General features: G+C 39.2%; 1 protein-coding gene and 1 long non-coding RNA gene across 5 annotated transcripts in view; one reads left to right on the top strand and one right to left on the bottom strand.

Annotated features, from left to right (window-relative positions):
* Positions 1-17,946, bottom strand: part of NFX1 (nuclear transcription factor, X-box binding 1) — a 75,559-nt gene that overhangs the window by 4,346 nt on the left and 53,267 nt on the right. For 3 of the 4 annotated variants that reach the window (XM_072841667.1, XM_072841663.1, XM_072841664.1), the window contains exons 14-20: positions 16,683-16,802; positions 13,861-13,940; positions 10,907-11,137; positions 9,971-10,044; positions 8,822-8,923; positions 8,061-8,102; positions 429-527 (exon numbers count right to left, since the gene is read on the bottom strand). In XM_072841667.1, coding sequence (XP_072697768.1) covers positions 429-527; positions 8,061-8,102; positions 8,822-8,923; positions 9,971-10,044; positions 10,907-11,137; positions 13,861-13,940; positions 16,683-16,802 — 748 coding nt within the window. The remainder of the gene's footprint in view (positions 1-428; positions 528-8,060; positions 8,103-8,821; positions 8,924-9,970; positions 10,045-10,906; positions 11,138-13,860; positions 13,941-16,682; positions 16,803-17,946) is intronic. The other variant, XM_072841665.1, reaches the window with a different exon arrangement.
* LOC140641590 (uncharacterized) lies at positions 11,085-16,904 on the top strand. The gene is made up of 3 exons (XR_012038182.1): positions 11,085-11,184; positions 12,553-12,647; positions 16,344-16,904. It is a non-coding gene; the product is annotated as an uncharacterized lncRNA (long non-coding RNA).

Below are 17,946 nucleotides of genomic sequence, written 5' to 3'. Positions count from 1 at the left end.
TTACAAAGGAAGAGAAGATAAGAAAACTAATATGAGAAAGCTGAGGATGAAGGAGAAAGAAAGCTGTCTGGAGGGCCAGGAGACAGGAGGAAAATAAGAGCCGTTACCACATAAGCAAGGGCCCATGTGGACGGCCAGAAGTGGAATGCACCCAGAGATATTTCAGTTCAGGCTAGTCCAAGCCTCAGTGAGGCCCATACTTCTACCACAGGGTCCAACCCCTCCTTCCCCTGCCCCCCATGCTCAGTTCTTCAAGGGAACAATTGTGAGAAACCAAGAAAGGATTTTTATTAAATATCATATAATCTCTTAGGTATAATAAACTTTAATTGGCTCAATCACAGAGGTGTACATATTAGTTACTATATTTTAAAAGACCAAACACTCTTATAAGCCACAATTAAGAAAGAAAGTAACAAGTTACATACCTGGCATCATCTTTTAAACTGTCACTGAATTTTGACCCCGAAGAACGTACATTGAAAGGATCAGAATCCTCACTAATATGAAATGCCTCTGCTAACCGCCTGAAAATAAGAGAGAAATAAGTAAAAAGAAAGGAAGAGAGGAAAACTTCTTATAGTAATAGAGTGCCCACCATGTCCTAAGTTCTTAATACATTAATGATGCCATTTCAGTAAACCCAATTATTAAGGAAAGAACAACAACTTGGGACAATATATGATTTTATCTTCCTAGAGGAAAATGAACAAGACAGATCTATGTGGGTCTGAGTGAATCACATGGGCTGACACTGGCTGCTTGGGTTAGCTGGTGAAGAGAAGGAGGGCAAGGAATGAGAGCACTGGGAGCGGTCAGTAGGGGATGGCTGTCTCTAAGGTTTCACCTAAACATCAGATACATAAAGTAGACAAATACAGAAAATCTGGAAAATAAAGGGAAGAATTCCATTAATAACCTAAGCACTATCTTTTAATATACCTCCTTTCAGATTTTTTCTTCCTTTCACTTTAAGTAGTTGCAATTAGTGTATATAAAACTTGTCATCTGGGGCCCTAGTTGGCTCAGTGGAGCATGTGACTCATGATCTTGAGGTTATAAGTTTGAGACCCACAGTGGGTGTACATTATTTAAAAAGAAAATCTTTTTTTTTTTTTTTAATTTTTATTTATTTATGATAGTCACACAGAGAAAGAGAGAGAGGCAGAGACACAGGCAGAGGGAGAAACAGGCTCCATGCACCGGGAGCCCGATGTGGGATTCGATCCAGGGTCTCCCAGATCGCGCCCTGGGCCAAAGGCAGGCGCCAAACCGCTGCGCCACCCAGGGATCCCTTAAAAAGAAAATCTTAAAGAAACAAACAAAACAAAAAAAAACCCAACTTGGCATCTTTCCTCACCTATCATCATATGATTGGCATTTCTCATATTACTATTTGTTTTTCAAATTTACTGTTTTAATAGCTGCATAATCTTTTAATTATGTATATTCCCATAATTTGCCTAAACAGTCCCTAGTTTAACAGTTCCCCAGTTTCTGAATCTTTTAAGTGACACAGTATCACTGGGCAAAAAACTTTTAAGGTTATTTCTCTGGAAAATGTTTCCAGGTGTGGGATTATTGGGTGAGACGGTATGGATGTCAGACTTGTGAGTAACAGTCTGAGTGCTTTCCACAACTGCCCATTTGTGTTTTGACTGGCAGTGGACGAGTCTCATGGCATCTCACCAACATCCAGTTATGTCTTTCTTTTGTAAAGAGATAAAATTCAGCTTAGCACTTAGTACAATTTTTGTTAACACTGAGAAGTCTCTTGCAAGTTTAATGTCCATAAGAGTCTAGCTTAAGTTTAATTTTCAAATTTTCGAGTCAGATTTTTTGGTGTTTTGATTAGTTGGCCATAAATTCAAATTTAAACACCAATAAAACTTATCTGTGGGCTGAATTTGACTTGTCATTTTAAAATTTCTGCAATAGAATAGATGGCATTTTTTATGATTAATTAAAAAAAAAGTCTCTACACTGAACATGGGGGTTGAATTCACAACCCTGAGATCAAGAGTTGCAAGCTCTACTGTTTGAGCCAGTTAGGCACCCTGTATTTTTTTTTTTTTTTTAAGATTTTATTTATTCACTCATGAGAGACACACACACAGAGAGAGAGAGAGAGAGAGGCAGAGACACAGAGGGAGAAGCAGGCTCCATGCAGGGACGTGTAGTGGGACTCGATCCCGGGTCTCCAGGATCACGCCCTGGGCTGAAGGCAGCACTAAACTGCTGAGCCACCAGGGCTGCCCACCCTGTATTATTTTTAAATTTGCATTTCTTTTTTATATTAGATCAGTGGGTATTTAAAGAAGAATTTCTATATAGTGAAGACTATCATAGTTCATCAGTCTAAGATGGAAAAATTCAAAAGGCTTTCAAAAACAGAGAGCCAGGGACTCCTGGGTGACTTAGCAACTGGGTGTCTGCCTTTAGGTTAGGACGTGATCCCGGAGACCTGGGAGCAAGTCCCACATTGGGATCCCTGCATAGAGCCTGCTTCTCCCTCTTCCTGTGTCTCTGCCTCTCTCTCTCTATGAATAAATAAAATCTAAAAAAACCCCACAAAAAACCAGAGAGCCAGTTCTCATCAATAACTAAATTTACTGAGGATAAATAATAATTTAATCCTCACAACTGTGGGAGGTACATATTGTCACCATTTCCACAGATCTTTAAGAAAATTAAAACTTTGAAAAAAAAAAAAAAAAAGAAAATTAAAACTTTGAAAGAATACATGACTTACCCAACATCACACAGCTAAGTGACTTGTGAAGCCAGGATTCAAATCCAGGAAATCTGACCCTGGAGCTCTCGCTCTACTATATAATATGGTCTCTCAACAACACAAAGGTGCATTTCCACGCTTTAGAGACCTCCCGTGTATTCACTATAGCATTTCTGAATAATCGTGACTCAGTTAACATTTTGCAGCTGAGAATACTGTGACTGATAGTTTTTAAAGGTTGAGTTTTGAACAGCAGTTATTACAGAGTTACCACAAGGGTCAAACCAAGGGAAATTTGGGCACTGCTATTATTATGTACCTTCTACACATTTAGCCACTTAAAGAAGTACTCTTAACAATATTGGAGAGTCAGATTTCAAGATAAAATAGGACTATGTGGTCTATATTTGTTTCTGTTTAGCTACTTATCTTAAAAAATTTTCAAATAAAGCGACAAGGACAAGAATACTACAATGATGAAACCATCATAAATTCAAAATATTCTAAGTAAAAAATGCATTTCATACATCTAGCCTACCAAACATCATAGCTCGGCTTAGTCTACCTTAAATGGGCTCAGAACACTTCCCTTAGCTTACAGTTAGGCAAAATCGTCTAACAAAGCCTATTTTATTCTTTTAAAATATTTATTTATTTATTTATTTGAGAGAGAGAAAGAGACAGAGTGGGGGAGAGGGGGAGGGGGGGAGAGAGAGAGAGAATGCATGTATGCAAATATGAGAGTGGGGAAGCGGCAGAGGGAATCTCAAGCAGATTCCCCATTGAGCATGGAGTCTGACAAAAAGTTTAATCCCATGACCCTGAGTTAATGACCTGAGCTGAAACCAAGTGTCAGACACTCAACCAAATGAGCCACCCAGGTGCCTCATAAAGCCTGTTTTATAATGAAGTGTTGAATATCTCATGTAATTTACTGAACACTTTACAGAAAGTGAAAAACAAAATGCCTATAAGGGTACAGAATGGTTAAGCGTATTGTTCTTTACCCCCATGAGCCGCAGTTTGCTGTCACTGCCGAGTATCATAAGACAGCACTGTACTTAAAGTATATACACACACACCATACCTGTTGAAAATACAAAATAAATTTTGTATATCGGTGAATCACTTCTTCAGACTGATATTTTAATGAATAATTAGGAAGCTATCCCTTGCTTGAACTTGTTATATAAAAAAAGATAGATTGGGAATCCCTGGGTGGCTCAGCGGTTTAGCGCCTGCCTTTGACCCAGGGTGTGATCCTGGAATCCTGGGATCGAGTCCCACATCAGGCTCCCAGCATGGAGCCTGCTTCTTCCTCTGCCTGTGTCTCTGCCTCTTTCTCCTCTGTGTCTTTCATGAATAAATAAATAAAATCTTAAAAAAAAAAAAAAAAAAAAGATTCCCATCCACCTTGTAGCTCATTGAAATTAAATCATCTTTTATGATAGTATATTGTATTCTAGAGTCTTCTTCTAGGAGTCTTAGTAGGACAGATTTTTTTAAATTAAATAATGATAATAAACATATTTAAATATGTTTGCTACTAGATATTCATCACAGGGGCGCCTGGGAGGTTCCGTTGGTTAAGCGTCTGCCTTTGGCTCAGGTCATGATCCCAGAGTCCTGGGATTGAGCCCTGCATCAGGCTCTCTGCTCAGCAGGGAGCTTCTCCTTCTCCCTCTGCCTGCTGCTCTGCCTACTTGTACTCTCCCTCTCTGTCAAATAATAAATTAAAAAAAAAAAAAAGAAATTCATCATAATTTGGAATTCTGAATATATTTTTTCCTGTAAATAAAGTTTTTTGTTTATCCAGAGAGAGAGAGAGAGAGAGAGAAAGAGAACATTGTACTGCATATTGCTAGCCTGAGAAAATATCAAAATTTGAAGTACAGTTTCTACTAAATGTGTATTGCTTTTACACTATTGAGAAGTTGAAAAATTCTAAGTCAAATCATTGTAAGTTGGAGACTGTCTGTATACCAGTTCACTTAATTTCTCTAAGTGTTAACATTTTTAGAGGGCTATACTTTTTAATCACTCTGTTAGAGCTAGGAATTCTGCCAGTCACTGAATAAATGCCCCTTAATCTAGTAAAGAGTATCTTCAAATAACTAACAGAAAACATCATATGTAGTGGTGAAATATTTTAAGGCTGTATGATGTCAGGAATATTCATTATCACTACCTTCTATTCAACACTGTATTGGAGGCTCTAGCCAGTGAAATAAGGCAAGAAAAAGAAAAAAGAATCATAAAGAAATAAAACTACTGTTAACGGAAAAGGACACAAAATAATAACCAAATTTAGCAAGGTTATGAATATAGGTCAACAAACATTAGTTCTGTTTCTTTTCTTTTTTTTTTTTTTTTTTAGTTCTGTTTCTATACCAGCAACAAGCAATAGCAAATTATTATTATTATTATTTTTTTTTATGATAGTCACACACAGAGAGAGAGAGAGAGAGAGGCAGAGACATAGGCAGAGGGAGAAGCAGGCTCCATGCACCGGGAGCCTGATGTGGGATTCGATCCCGGGTCTCCAGGATCGCGCCCTGGGCCAAAGGCAGGCGCCAAACCGCTGCGCCACCCAGGGATCCCGCAAATTAATTTTTTAAATTAAAATTTAAAAGTGACATAAGAAGGGAAAGGAGAGGTGGTAGCAGAGAAAAAAATAAAAAAAAGAAGAAAAAGAAAAAAAAGAAAAAAGATACAAGAAAAATCATTTAAAAATGTAAAAAAAATCAGATAGCAAAGGAACAAATTACTGAAAAATATGCAAAATCCATATACAGAAAACTATGAAGTATCACTGAGAGAAATCAAAGAAGACAGGAATAAATGGTGGGATACACCCTGTTCATCGTTTAGGAGACTTAATACTATAAAAAATGTCAAATCTCCCCAAAGTTGATCTGTAAATTAAATACCAACTCAATAAAAATCTTAGTAGGTTTTGGGGCAGATATTGATAAGCTAACTCTAAAGTTTACATGCAAATGCCTTAGAATAGTCCAGTTAATCTTGAAGAACCATACCTGATACGTTATCAGATACTAAGACCTTTACTGTTATAAAGGTACAATTAAGAGAGTGTGATACTAGTATAATGGAAGAAAAGGAGCTCCAAAATAGATCCACACATAATATGAACACTTGATTTTAAGACGAATGACATCAGAGAGACTGGGAAAATGACATTTTGATAATAGTACTGGTCACATGAATATTCATAGGAAAAAAAACTGAATTGTGAACTTTAAATCATGCTCAAAAAAATTAGTCCAGAAACTGTGTGATATTTTGATCTTTCTTGTATCTTTTCTATCTTGATACCAGGAATTTGTGAGGAATCCTATAGTTTGCATTTGAATGACTTCAGTATACTTTTACTTTTTGATTTGACCTAGGAAGCACTAACTTTTGAGTGTTGCCTATGTTTTTGAGAAGCCTAAAGTCATGAAGATGAAACCAAACATCAAAAATTGGAAGCCAAATAACTTATACAGAAGGAATACACAAAAATTTTTGGATGGTTTGTTTAAAGCATAATTAGGGCAGGGTGCATAGGATAGATTTTTCTGGTTTTCAAAAACTGAACTGTAATAAAATTTTTATTTGATGTGCTACTTCAATTTTCAGTAGCAAATGTGTGTGTAGAGTATCTTATTAAAATTGACTTCTAAAAAAATTAAATAAATAAATAAATAAATAAATAAATAAATAAATAAATAAAAAATTGAGACTTCTTTGGATACCAGAAAAAATCAGTCCAGATCAATGGTAGATTTAAATGTGAAAGTAAAATGATATAGCTTCTAGACAAAAGAGTATCATCATGATCTCAGGATAGACACGCTTCTTAAAAAGGACATAAAAAGCACTAGTCGCTGAGGAAAAGACAGGATTCACATTCAAATTATATAAAGAACTCCTACTAATCAATATGAAAAAGACAACACAATTACAAAATAACCAAAATAGTTGAATAGGTACTTCACAAAAAGAGATATCCAAATTGCCAATAAAGATATAAAAAGGTATTTAACCTCACTAGTCATCAAGGAAATATGAACTAAAAGCTCAATGGCATCACAATAGATTAAAATTAAAAAGACCAACAATTTCAAGTGCTAATAAAAGTGTAGAGCAATGGAAACTGCTATTACCCTGCTGGTGGGAGTATAATATGGCACAATCATTTTGTTTTTTTGCTATTTATTTATTTAATTTATGATAGTCACACACACAGAGAGAGAGAGAGGCAGAGACACAGGCAGAGGGAGAAGCAGGCTCCATGCACCGGGAGCCCGACGTGGGATTTGATCCTGGGTCTCCAGGATCGCGCCCTGGGCCAAAGGCAGGCGCCAAACCGCTGCACCACCCAGAGATCCCTGGCACAATCATTTTGGATACTGTTGTGTAGGTAGAATCAACTAAAGCTGAACAATATGAATACCCTATTAACTGGTAATCTGACTCCTAAGTTTGTAACTAACAGAAATGAGTATGTATATACAGTAAAGGGAATATTCAGATATTCTTAACAGAGCATTATTTGTGAAAGCCTAATCCTGATAACCACATACATACCTATTAATGGTAGAAAGATAAATAAATAATATCTTTTTTAAAAAAAATAATATCTTAATACAATAAAATATCATGAATGAATGCAAATGAAGTATTGCTACGTGCAACAAGAGGAATGAATATCACAAATGTAATGAAAGAACCCAAATAAAAATAGTGCAAACTACAAGATTTCATCATTTATATAAAATTCAAAACAGACAAAACAAACCTCAAGTGTCAGAAGTTAGGACAGACATTTTATCTTTGTGAAGTATATAAAAGTATTCTGGTAATTTTCTATTTTTTAACCTGGGTGCTGATTATACCACTGTATTTACTTTGCGATGACTCCTTGATCTGTACACTTCTGATCTTTCTATATGTATGTTATATACTTCAACATAATTTTTTTCATTAAAAAATTTTTAAGCTTCTTATCTTCATTGGAATCAGGAAGTCTGCCAGTCAATGATTAAGTATGCTGTGGCATGTGATTTTTTTTTTTTTTTTTTTTTGCATGTGATATTTATACCATGCCCCAAACCAGCAAGCTCATGTTTTGGAAATATGCTGAAATCACCTAAGGTTTATCTTTAGACATTTCAATTCCTGATGATCGAATTTCTCTCGTTCCCCAAGAGCAGCAAAATATTCAGAGCAGGTGCTGAGTGAATGCTTAAACAGTTGCTCCCTCCCACCAATTTCACAGAACTCAAGAACAAGTAGATAAAAGGCAGTTGAAACGACTTACTTTTTCCTTTCCAAGGCTAAACACTCCTCATCACACTCCAGCCTTGAGAAACAAATGAAAAAAATAAAGTCAGGGCACAAATTTCACAGCTCCTACCCAGCAATAAAACCTGGAAACAGAGCAGACTCTCTAAAACACAGCTGCATGAGGTCCCTCTCAAGGACAGGTGGGTGAGCTTCTGGGTTATAGGAATCTAGGGTTCCTCAGAAGGGCCTCAAAGTGTCTCCAAAATGCTCCCAATGACTCTCTGACAGCCCCACATCCCTCTGTTGACATAGCTGGTTCTCTGTTCTGTGAGTTGGGCTGGATATATCTAGGTCTCTGCTTCCTCTGGCTATTTTAAGAAAGGCCTAGAAAAGTCTCCTCTGGTCGTAGCTATATCCTGAGCAAGATTCAATAGATTGGAGTGTGGTCTCTTATTTATTTTTTAAAGATTTTATTTATTTATTCATGAGAAACACACACACACACACACACACACACACACACACACACACACACAGAGGCAGAGACATAGGCAGAGGAAGAAGCAGGCTCCATGCAGGGACTTGATCCTAGGACTCCAGGATCATGCCCTAAGCCAAAGGCAGAGGCTCAACCGCTAGGCCATCCAGGTGTCCTGTGTATGGTCTCATAACATCAAATGTCTGTTCAAACACCTACCATGTGTGCAAGGCTTCACTGTGGGAGATTGAGATAAATGAATGGTTCCTGCCCTCTGGAAATTAATTCTAACAGAAGACATACATTTTAAAAATTACCTGGCTTGGTGAATTTCTTTCTTAGTAATTAACTTGCTGATTTCCACTGAATCTCCAAGCTGCATGTCTGTTATTTTAGAGGCCATGGAAATAGCAGCTATTCTGAAGTATAAAAAAGAAAGGGAAAAAAAGGTACTGTAGTTTCACAGAAATGTCCTAATATTAGGACACAGAAGACTTCTTTCAAGATACTGGACAATTCATGTGGCCTCAGAAACCCATCTATTATGAACTATCCACACATTTATGTCATATTTCCTCAATTAGATTCTAAGCAGTTCCATCAGAAACAATGAATAGTCTATTCAATCTCCTTGAATATCCAGTATTCAAACCCATTGATGTCAAAGCCACTCTGATGTCTTCATACTCCAAAATTCCTATCTCCATGACACATATCTGCATATGATTACATGTGTCTGATTAGAGACACACACAACCATCCATCCCTAACACCTTTGCCTCCTTACTGAGATCCCTTTCTGACCACCTGGCCCCAGGATTTCAGGAGGCTGAAAAGATAATTCACAGAATAGTCAAAAACCCCTACTGCAGTGGAAGAGCACAGGACTTGGTCCTGACTGGATCACCCCAAGTGACAGGACGTTAAAGCAGTTCATGCAACTTCAGGACATCATCCCTTTTGATCTCATGGTGTAGTAAGACCAGATGGGAGAGAGGGGAAGAGGAAAAAAAAAATAAAAAGATTATTTTAACAAATGAAAGTTAGGGAAAGAAAGGGACACAAAGCAATACTTTTTCTTTGAACCAGAAAAACTAGATTCAGGAAAATTTATTTATTTATTTATTTATTTGTTTGTTTGTTTATTTATTTATTTATTTATTTTTTAGGAAAATTTATTTAAAACAACTTTCCAGGTGTGCCTGGGTGGCTCAGTTGGTTAAGCATCTGACTCTTGGTTTCAGCTCAGGTCGTGATCTCAGGGCCCATCAGGCTCTGCACTCATTGGGGAGTCTGTTTAAGATTCTTTCTCTTTCTTCCCCACTCCCACTGGCTTACACACAAGCTCTTTGTAAAAAAAGGAAAAAACCTTCCAAAGTTGACAAAAATTGCAAGGATTTGACAGTAAACAGGTGTCCCCTCTGTATACTGAGACCCACCACTGTTAACAATGAAGTAGCACTAACCTTTGATAAGTACTGGATGCTTCAGAGCAAATCATCATCTCCTTTCTTCGTCCACATTCACACTGCAGCTCTATCTGAAATAAGATTACCATCGACCAACTTTTACAGCATGGAAACCATGCAAATAGGCAGGTTTCACTTTTAAAGCCTCTCCCAAATCAAACCATGGCAGAGGATACAGACATTGAGTGGCTACCCTTCAGGATGGGGGAAGCTAACCATATACACAAAACAACAATGTGGTAGTTGACATGCTAGGAGGAACTGTTCACTCTACAATGACCCTTTCTGGGAACTACTCCTATCCTTAACTCTACCTGAAGGGGCAGGCTTAGAATGAAGCTTTACCACTGAGCCTGGGCCAAGACCATCCAAAGTCTAATCTAACCAAGTCCGCCTCTTTCATTTGCTTTCATCTCTTCAGGGAGGCCTTGCTTAGATCCCTCAGACCAGGCTAAGTCTCCCTACACACAAACTCTCAAAGCACCCTCTATAAGGTATAACTTCTCATTCACCACAGTCATAATTCATTATCTGAGTAGGCAGTCAGTATGTGTCCCACTAACTGAAGGGACATGTGTGTCTCCTGTTCACTGGTATGGCCCCAGGACCTAGCAAAACATATTGCACAAAACACTTAAAATTTGTTGAATAAATGGAGTGGCCAGAGTCTCTCTTGAGAATTTACTCTAAGGGAGAGAGGCAGTGACTGTGGTCAGGTGGCACTGGGGGGTACCTTCTGAACTAAAAGGCCATATCAAGTTGGGCAGACAGAAATCTACTTACTCCGCTTTTCTCTTGCTAACTTAACTTACTTCCTTGCAACCAATTACCTCTGATTAGAATGTGTGTCCAGGCACCTCTGAAGGTAGTTCTAGACTCATGAGAAGCCCCAGAACCATAATCAATGCCCTATCTAGAGCCAGGAATACGCACCTTGGCTTTACAAGCAGTCATGGGGCAGGGTGAGCTGGGGTGGCAGGGCGCCATACACGGGTGGCCACAGTCAGCTCTGGGGGTAGTACAGGGCTGCTTGCAGGGCTCATCCACAAGACACTCTCCTTTGTGACAGAGTCTCTGACACTTGTGCATCCCACATGGTAGCGTGGCACTGCAGGGTAATCCGCAAGAGATATCAGCCAGGTGACAGGGGATGTTGCTTCGTAACTAGGAGAGACAGAGTAGCCAGATTCTTATCTCCATGTGGTATCTGGGTGAGTTTTAATTTCCTATTTAAACATTTCTAAATTTTCAAAGTTATTATTATCTGAAAAAAATTAGGCTGATCTTCAAAATCTGAAAGGTTAGCTTGAAAATAAACAAATCTGAACCTTATTTAATGATATTTGTTATGATCCAAAAGAATTTGTGCTAGCAACCAAGTGTGACTTAAAACATACACTTCCAGGGTGGGTAACAAGCACATGAAACCAGGTAACTAGGGAATATTTGAAAATGCTAGGAGACCAACTGAGGGGATCAGATGATCTCCCCACCACTTTCCTTTGCAAATAGCTAGGGCACTGAGTTGACACATGAACTCAGAGGGTTGGGGATACCCTTGACCCATGGTTTCAAGACTGCTGGCAGGGCTCTTTTACATAAACAATTAAATATTCAATTCTCCTCACATCTTTCAACTCATGGTCTCCATAGCTTTAAGCAGTTCTGTCACTTAAAAAATTAAGAGGCAACAGGCCACGAAATCCCAAACTCATTTTTTTTTTTTTTATATCACCTTCTTCTTCCAGGATCCTTTACTCCAGGAAAAAGATGCTAGAATTGACTTCTGTCAGACCAAAGGTTACTCATATTACTCAAATTCTTTCAAGAACCCTCAAAATGAGGAATATACTTTGACTCTAGTAACACGTAACTTCTACTCTTGAAGAGGCCTCCAAAGTCTAGGATGTACACACTTTTAATTACTTTAGAAGTATTTTGGTAGAATGTAGTTCCCAATCATTAAAAACTTACTTACACTAATGCCAGGGTCTGGAGTTAATTTCTGCACATGCTATGTCCTCTGTTGTCCCCTCTCGTTACCTGTCTACCTTCTCATTATCCTTTAGGAGGTTACTTTCTCTACAAATACCTTCCCTGGCTGTGGGCTCCTTCAATCCTGCTTAGTACTTTGTACTTCCCCTGCTACTGCACTTATAATTGACTGTTTTTACACGCCTGCTTCCCACCCCAAAGTGAAGACTTCACGAGGGCAGCAGTCACATCTGTCTTGTTCTCTCCTGAACCATTCAAACCAGTCCTGTTACCTAGCATGTAGTAGGTATGCAATAAATATTTGTCGAATGAAATCCAAATAAGCCATCAACACAAAGATAACACATGGACATTTTAGGATGGTTACTCTCAAAGGAAATGAGATTTACAGAGGAGGAATAAATACTAACAAGGACTATGACTCAAGAACCAGTCACAGGAAATAAGGGGAGAAAATATGTCCATCAAGATAAAGATACTGAAAGCATGTTGTCAGAGATGTCAAGAGTTTCTAAAATTGTTGGCTAAAATGTTACGAAGTAAAAAGCAGGTTATAAAATAGTATAATCTTTTGTTTTTCTCAGTAGGCTCCACACCCAGCATGGAGTCCAACATGGGGCCTGAACTCACAACAGAGCTAAGATCAAGAGCCAGACACTCAACTGATTGAGCCAACCAGGTGCCCCATAAAAATAGTATAAGCTTAATAGAGTATGAGAAAATGTGTATCACATGCCTAATAATCTATGCACAAGAACGTTAAGGGTATTTCTGGATTGCAGAACTGTAAATTCTTAATTGTCTACAATGAATATCATTTTTTAAAATAAAGAATTTTTAAAAGTGCTTCAAGAGGTCTATAGTCAATAGTGCCAGGTAAGCTTACAAGTTGAGACTGAGGATGAAAGTCCTTCATAGCAGTGGCACTGCGGAGGCGGAGATGAGCCTGGAGGAAGGTGTTTTGATCCAGTGGCCAGGACAGGAAGCTGCACAGGGCATAGAGGAAGGAACAGTGGCAGCTGGTAGAGAGACCACCTCCACTCTTGGGATGCTCTCACTGAAACACCTTTACCCAGGCTAGCAACCTCTACCCATGCTGGTTAACATAGAACTTGTCTCTGAACACAGCCAGCCCATGTTCTCAAGGCCAATTGATTGAGTTTCACTTGACTGCAACCAGACTAAAAATAATCACAAAAGAGACTCAAAATACCACCCACTGTAGGATTTCATCTATGTGACATTCCAGAAAACACAAAACTACTAGGATACACAACAGACCACTGGTTGCCAGGGTCTGGAGACAGGGGTCAAAATAACTATAGAAACACAAAGGAATATTTGGGGGTGAATGAACTATTCTACATCTTGACTGTGCTGGTGATTACAAGACTGTATGAATGTTTTTGTCAAAATTCAAGGACTTGTACACTTAAAAGGATAAATCTTATTTTTTTATATTTATTTATTTATTTGAGAGTGAGTGTGCAAGTGCATGAGTGAAGGGAGGGCCAGAGGGAGGGGGGTGACAGGGAGAGGGAGGGAGGGAGGGGGAGTGGGGGGGGGGGAGAGGGAGAGAGAGAGAGAGAGAGAGAGAGCGAGAGAGAGAGAGAGAGAGAGAGAGAGAAGCAGACTCCCTGCTGAGTGAGGAGTCTGATGATCATCACCTGGGCCAAAATCAAGAGTCAGATACTCAACCAACCGACCTACCCAGGTGCACTGAGGGTAAATTTTATTTTATGCAAAGTCTACCTAGAAAAGAAAAAAATGGCAATAGGAAACCTGCTTCTTAGAGTATATTTTTACTTTGAGAAACAATGACACTAACAATTCTAAAAGTAATTAATCATAAATCTCTAGCTGGAACAATGAACACTCGAGAGAAAACTTACCTCATGTTTTCCCATGCACCATTTCTGAGTTAGGAAAGTACAAGGGGGACACTTCTCTTCACTATGACAAGAATGATACACTGTTAAAAATAGAAAAGAAATTAGGAATTACGTTTAGGAATAATGTTTAAATAGGGCAGCCCGGGTGGCTCGGCGGTTCAGCGCCGCCTTCAGCCCAGGGTGTGATCCTGGAGACCCAGGATCAAGTCCTGCATTGGGCTCCCTGCATGAAGCCTGCTTCTCCCTCTGCCTCTCTCTCTCTCTCTCTCTCTCTGTCTCTAATAAATGAAATCTTAAAAAAAAAAAAGGAATAATGTTTAAATAAAGCCACATAAACTATTATGCATATTATAATTGTATATAACATGGAACTTTAAAGTTTAGAAGCTGGGAGTTCTTTTTAAAATGGAAAACAGGGGGGATCCCTGGGTGGCGCAGCGGTTTAGCGCCTGCCTTTGGCCCAGGGCGCGATCCTGGAGACCCGGGATCGAATCCCACGTCGGGCTCCCGGTGCATGGAGCCTGCTTCTCCCTCTGCCTGTGTCTCTGCCTCTCTCTCTCTCTCTCTCTGTGACTATCATAAATAAATAAAAATTAAAAAAAATAAAATAAAATGGAAAACAGGGGGCAGCCTGGGTGGCTCAGCGGTTTAGCGCCGCCTTTAGTCCAGGACATTATCCTGGAGACCTGGGATTGAGTCCCGCATCAGGCTCCCTGCATGGAGCCTCCTTCTCCCTCTGCCTGTGTCTCTGCCTCTCTCTCTCTCTCATGAATAAATAAATAAAGTCTTTTTTAAAAAAATGGAAAATAGGAAAGTTAAAAATAGGTGGCTTTATATTAAAATGTTGAAAGGTGAGTGAGCATGAGTGAGAATAACCCTACTGAGGCGGGGCAGACACATCAAATAGAGAAGCCTAGGAGGAGGTAGTTTTTCTACTCATCTCCTGCAGCATAGCCCCTGGTCTGTTCATTCTACTCAATTATTTTTTTTGGCCTTACCTTACACAACTGCTCACTTCTGCTTAGCTCTGTTTGCTATTCATACCATCTGACATGCTCCCCTGATTCCTTTCAACTTTCTTGCTGCTTGTGAGAGAGAGTTCATCCAAACTTATCTCCTACAACAAAGCCTTCCTTGGCTGACCATACTTGACCCTGAGCACTCTTACACTCCCTGATATCTGAGGTCTGCTGCAGATGGCTTAGTACCATGTTATCTAGCCCATCTTCATATAATGGTTGGTTGTGTAATGTGCATATAACTATCACCCTCTTCTTCTTGGGAAGAAGATAAGAATCTCTAGGTCATGGGCTTTTTTCTTCCTCTGAACTTCTCTGTGTCTGATATCATGCTGGATATACAAGTAACTCAAGAAAAGTTAAATGAATGTTGAACAAAAGCAGGCTACAACAGCACACCTCATAAATGGTTAAGTTCTCACTATGGACATTAACCACCAGGATGTGCCTTCATCTGTAACATCTGCAAATGAGTGTAAAGGAGGAAGTGGGTAAGTATTGGACTGGGCACTTAATTCATGCTGGTGTGAAATATTTCATGCTGAAATAGGGGCTTGCAGACTAAGCTGGGAGGGCCATCCTAAGGTCCCCAGGAAAGGAGGGACTTCTTACTTCATGAGGAATTTACCTAATTCTGTTTTACTCTATTAACTTAAAAAATTGAGAACTGGTTGTCTATTTGTCAGTCTGATTTGCGACCAGACTTAGTATAAGTGCCAAATCTGGTGACTGAGTTATTTTAGGTTTGCCTCTGGGACATGGTAAAATGAAATGATGAGCCCAATATGGTCCTAGAGGAAAGCCAGTGACTAGACTGGACAGAAAATGGGTGATGTTAAGTAGCTACTGGCCTGGTGTCTACAGCAGTGTATGAGAGAAGACTTGTGAACAACTTAATTGTTCCGCAACATACTATGTTTTGGCCCATCCATGTTATAGCACACTCCATTAACCATTAAAAATCTATACTGCAGAAGGCCACCTGGGTGGCATAGTTGGTTGAGCATCAACTCTTGGTTTCAGCTCAGGTCGTGATTTCAGGGTCATGAGATTGAACCCTGAACGTCAGGCTCCATGCTCAGCAGAGAGTCAGCTTGAGATTCTCTCTCCCTCTCCTTCTACCCCTATTTGTGTGTTTGCTCTCTCTCAAATAAATAAATCTTAAAAAAAAAACCTATATTGTAGAAAAATATTCATTGATAAGAGAGATTCAAAACACAATAATAAGAAGGGAAAAAATCTAGTTAAAATAAATTCAGTAGGATCTCACTTTTATTTTAGGCAAAAGAAAAAATGCATATATGTATCTTTGCTGATGGAAAAAAACCTTACACTATGGTATAATTCCTATAAGGTGACATAATGGATGATTTAATTTCAATCTTTTGACTTTGACTTTATCTCACTTTCTTTTTATACAATAAACATATTACTTCCATAACAACAACAACAACAAAAAATAAGTTACTTTCAATTTTGCCAAAAGATGCTCAACCTTGAAATATACTTCCTAATTGGAGGCAACAAGAAACAAAGAAAAGTCCCTGAAAGATGAGACCAGCTGGAGATTCTCCCTGCCTTTCGGGTGTGTTTGATATACACAGAATAAAGAAAATGAAGGCACTGTGATTCCCACCTGCAGCCCAGGTCACACACAAACTGACCTTGCCAGAAACAGCTCCTGAAAACAGGGAGCAACGGTGGCAGTCACAACACGACTGCAGAGCAGTGAAGACTGTCATGCAACATCCTAAAGGACACAGTGTGAGCAGACTGTGAGGTGCAGAAGGAGTTAGGACCCACCTGGATGGTCACATTCATGGACCCTGGCGCAGGTCTGGGTACACTCGGGGGGTCTCGTACCACAGGGAACTGGAGGGTAGATCACTGATGCACCACAGTGGCAGGTTAATTCATCAAAACCTGATAGAGTAGCAGGTGAAATAAAACAATCTTTCATGAGCTCAGGATGTGCACACACATATTGACACAGACACAGACTATACACAATTTTTTTCTTTTTGGTTTGTTTTTTTCTTTTAGGGGACTGCTTTTTTCTTTTTCTTTTTTTTTTTTTTTTTTTTTTTGGGACTGCTTTTTTCACAAAAGGTTTTTATTTTATTAAAGTTGAGCTGGTGGCAAAGGAGCAGATAGGTATGTTACTTGAAACTAACTCTAAGTCCATGAACAATCCAGGACATTTTTACAAATGTATTCTATACACAATAGATCCTATAGATCATCTCTTTTGAAAGAATAGGAGAGTTTCACTAAAGATATAGTTTTTTTTTTTTCAAACTTCTTTGGTTAGGAAAATGGATAGAGATTATGAAAGCCACAGATAATTAACAAACATATAAAAATATACATTTGACTGAATATAAACCTCAGAGAGCCAGTGAAGCAATTCAAAAAAATTCTTACAGGTAATCAACATCTATCATGCTAGAACTATGAAGCTGAAACGAAGCATGGAGCGACATTTGAGCTCATTATGCACAGTTCACAAGCTAAATCAAAATGAAGACTCACACTGGACAGCTCCAACAAGCAGCCTACCTCATCAAGAGTTCTCCTAGGTCCTAAATCCCAAGGGAAACCAGTTCTCCAACTCTGAGTCTTGGTAGAGGCCAGGCTTTTGGCCATGGTTCTCAACTAGGTCACCAAGAGTCAGGAAGCCCAGAGCTCTCAAGATTCTTCCACCTACTGCTCTTCTCCAGTCAGTACTATTTCTGCCAAACCCTTCAGAGGCTACACAATATGGTATAAAAAGCCCTGTAGGGATCCCTGGGTGGCGCAGCGGTTTGGCGCCTGCCTTTGGCCCAGGGCGCGATCCTGGAGACCCGGGATCGAATCCCACATCGGGCTCCCGGTGCATGGAGCCTGCTTCTCCCACTGCCTATGTCTCTGCCTCTCTCTCTCTTTCTCTCTCTCTGTGACTATCATAAAAAAAAAAAAAAAAAAAAGCCCTGTAAATACAGTCAGGAGACTTAGGCTTGGAGTCCTGGACCTATTACTTATTTGCTCAGTGACTGTGAGCTGTGATTTAACCCTTTTGAGCTTTCTA

The sequence above is a fragment of the Canis lupus genome, chromosome 10 (assembly GCF_048164855.1).
Source record: "Canis lupus baileyi chromosome 10, mCanLup2.hap1, whole genome shotgun sequence".
Lineage (NCBI taxonomy): Eukaryota > Metazoa > Chordata > Mammalia > Carnivora > Canidae > Canis > Canis lupus.
Note: the sequence above shows the minus strand (reverse complement) of the source record. Positions and strands in the feature narration are given on the sequence as shown.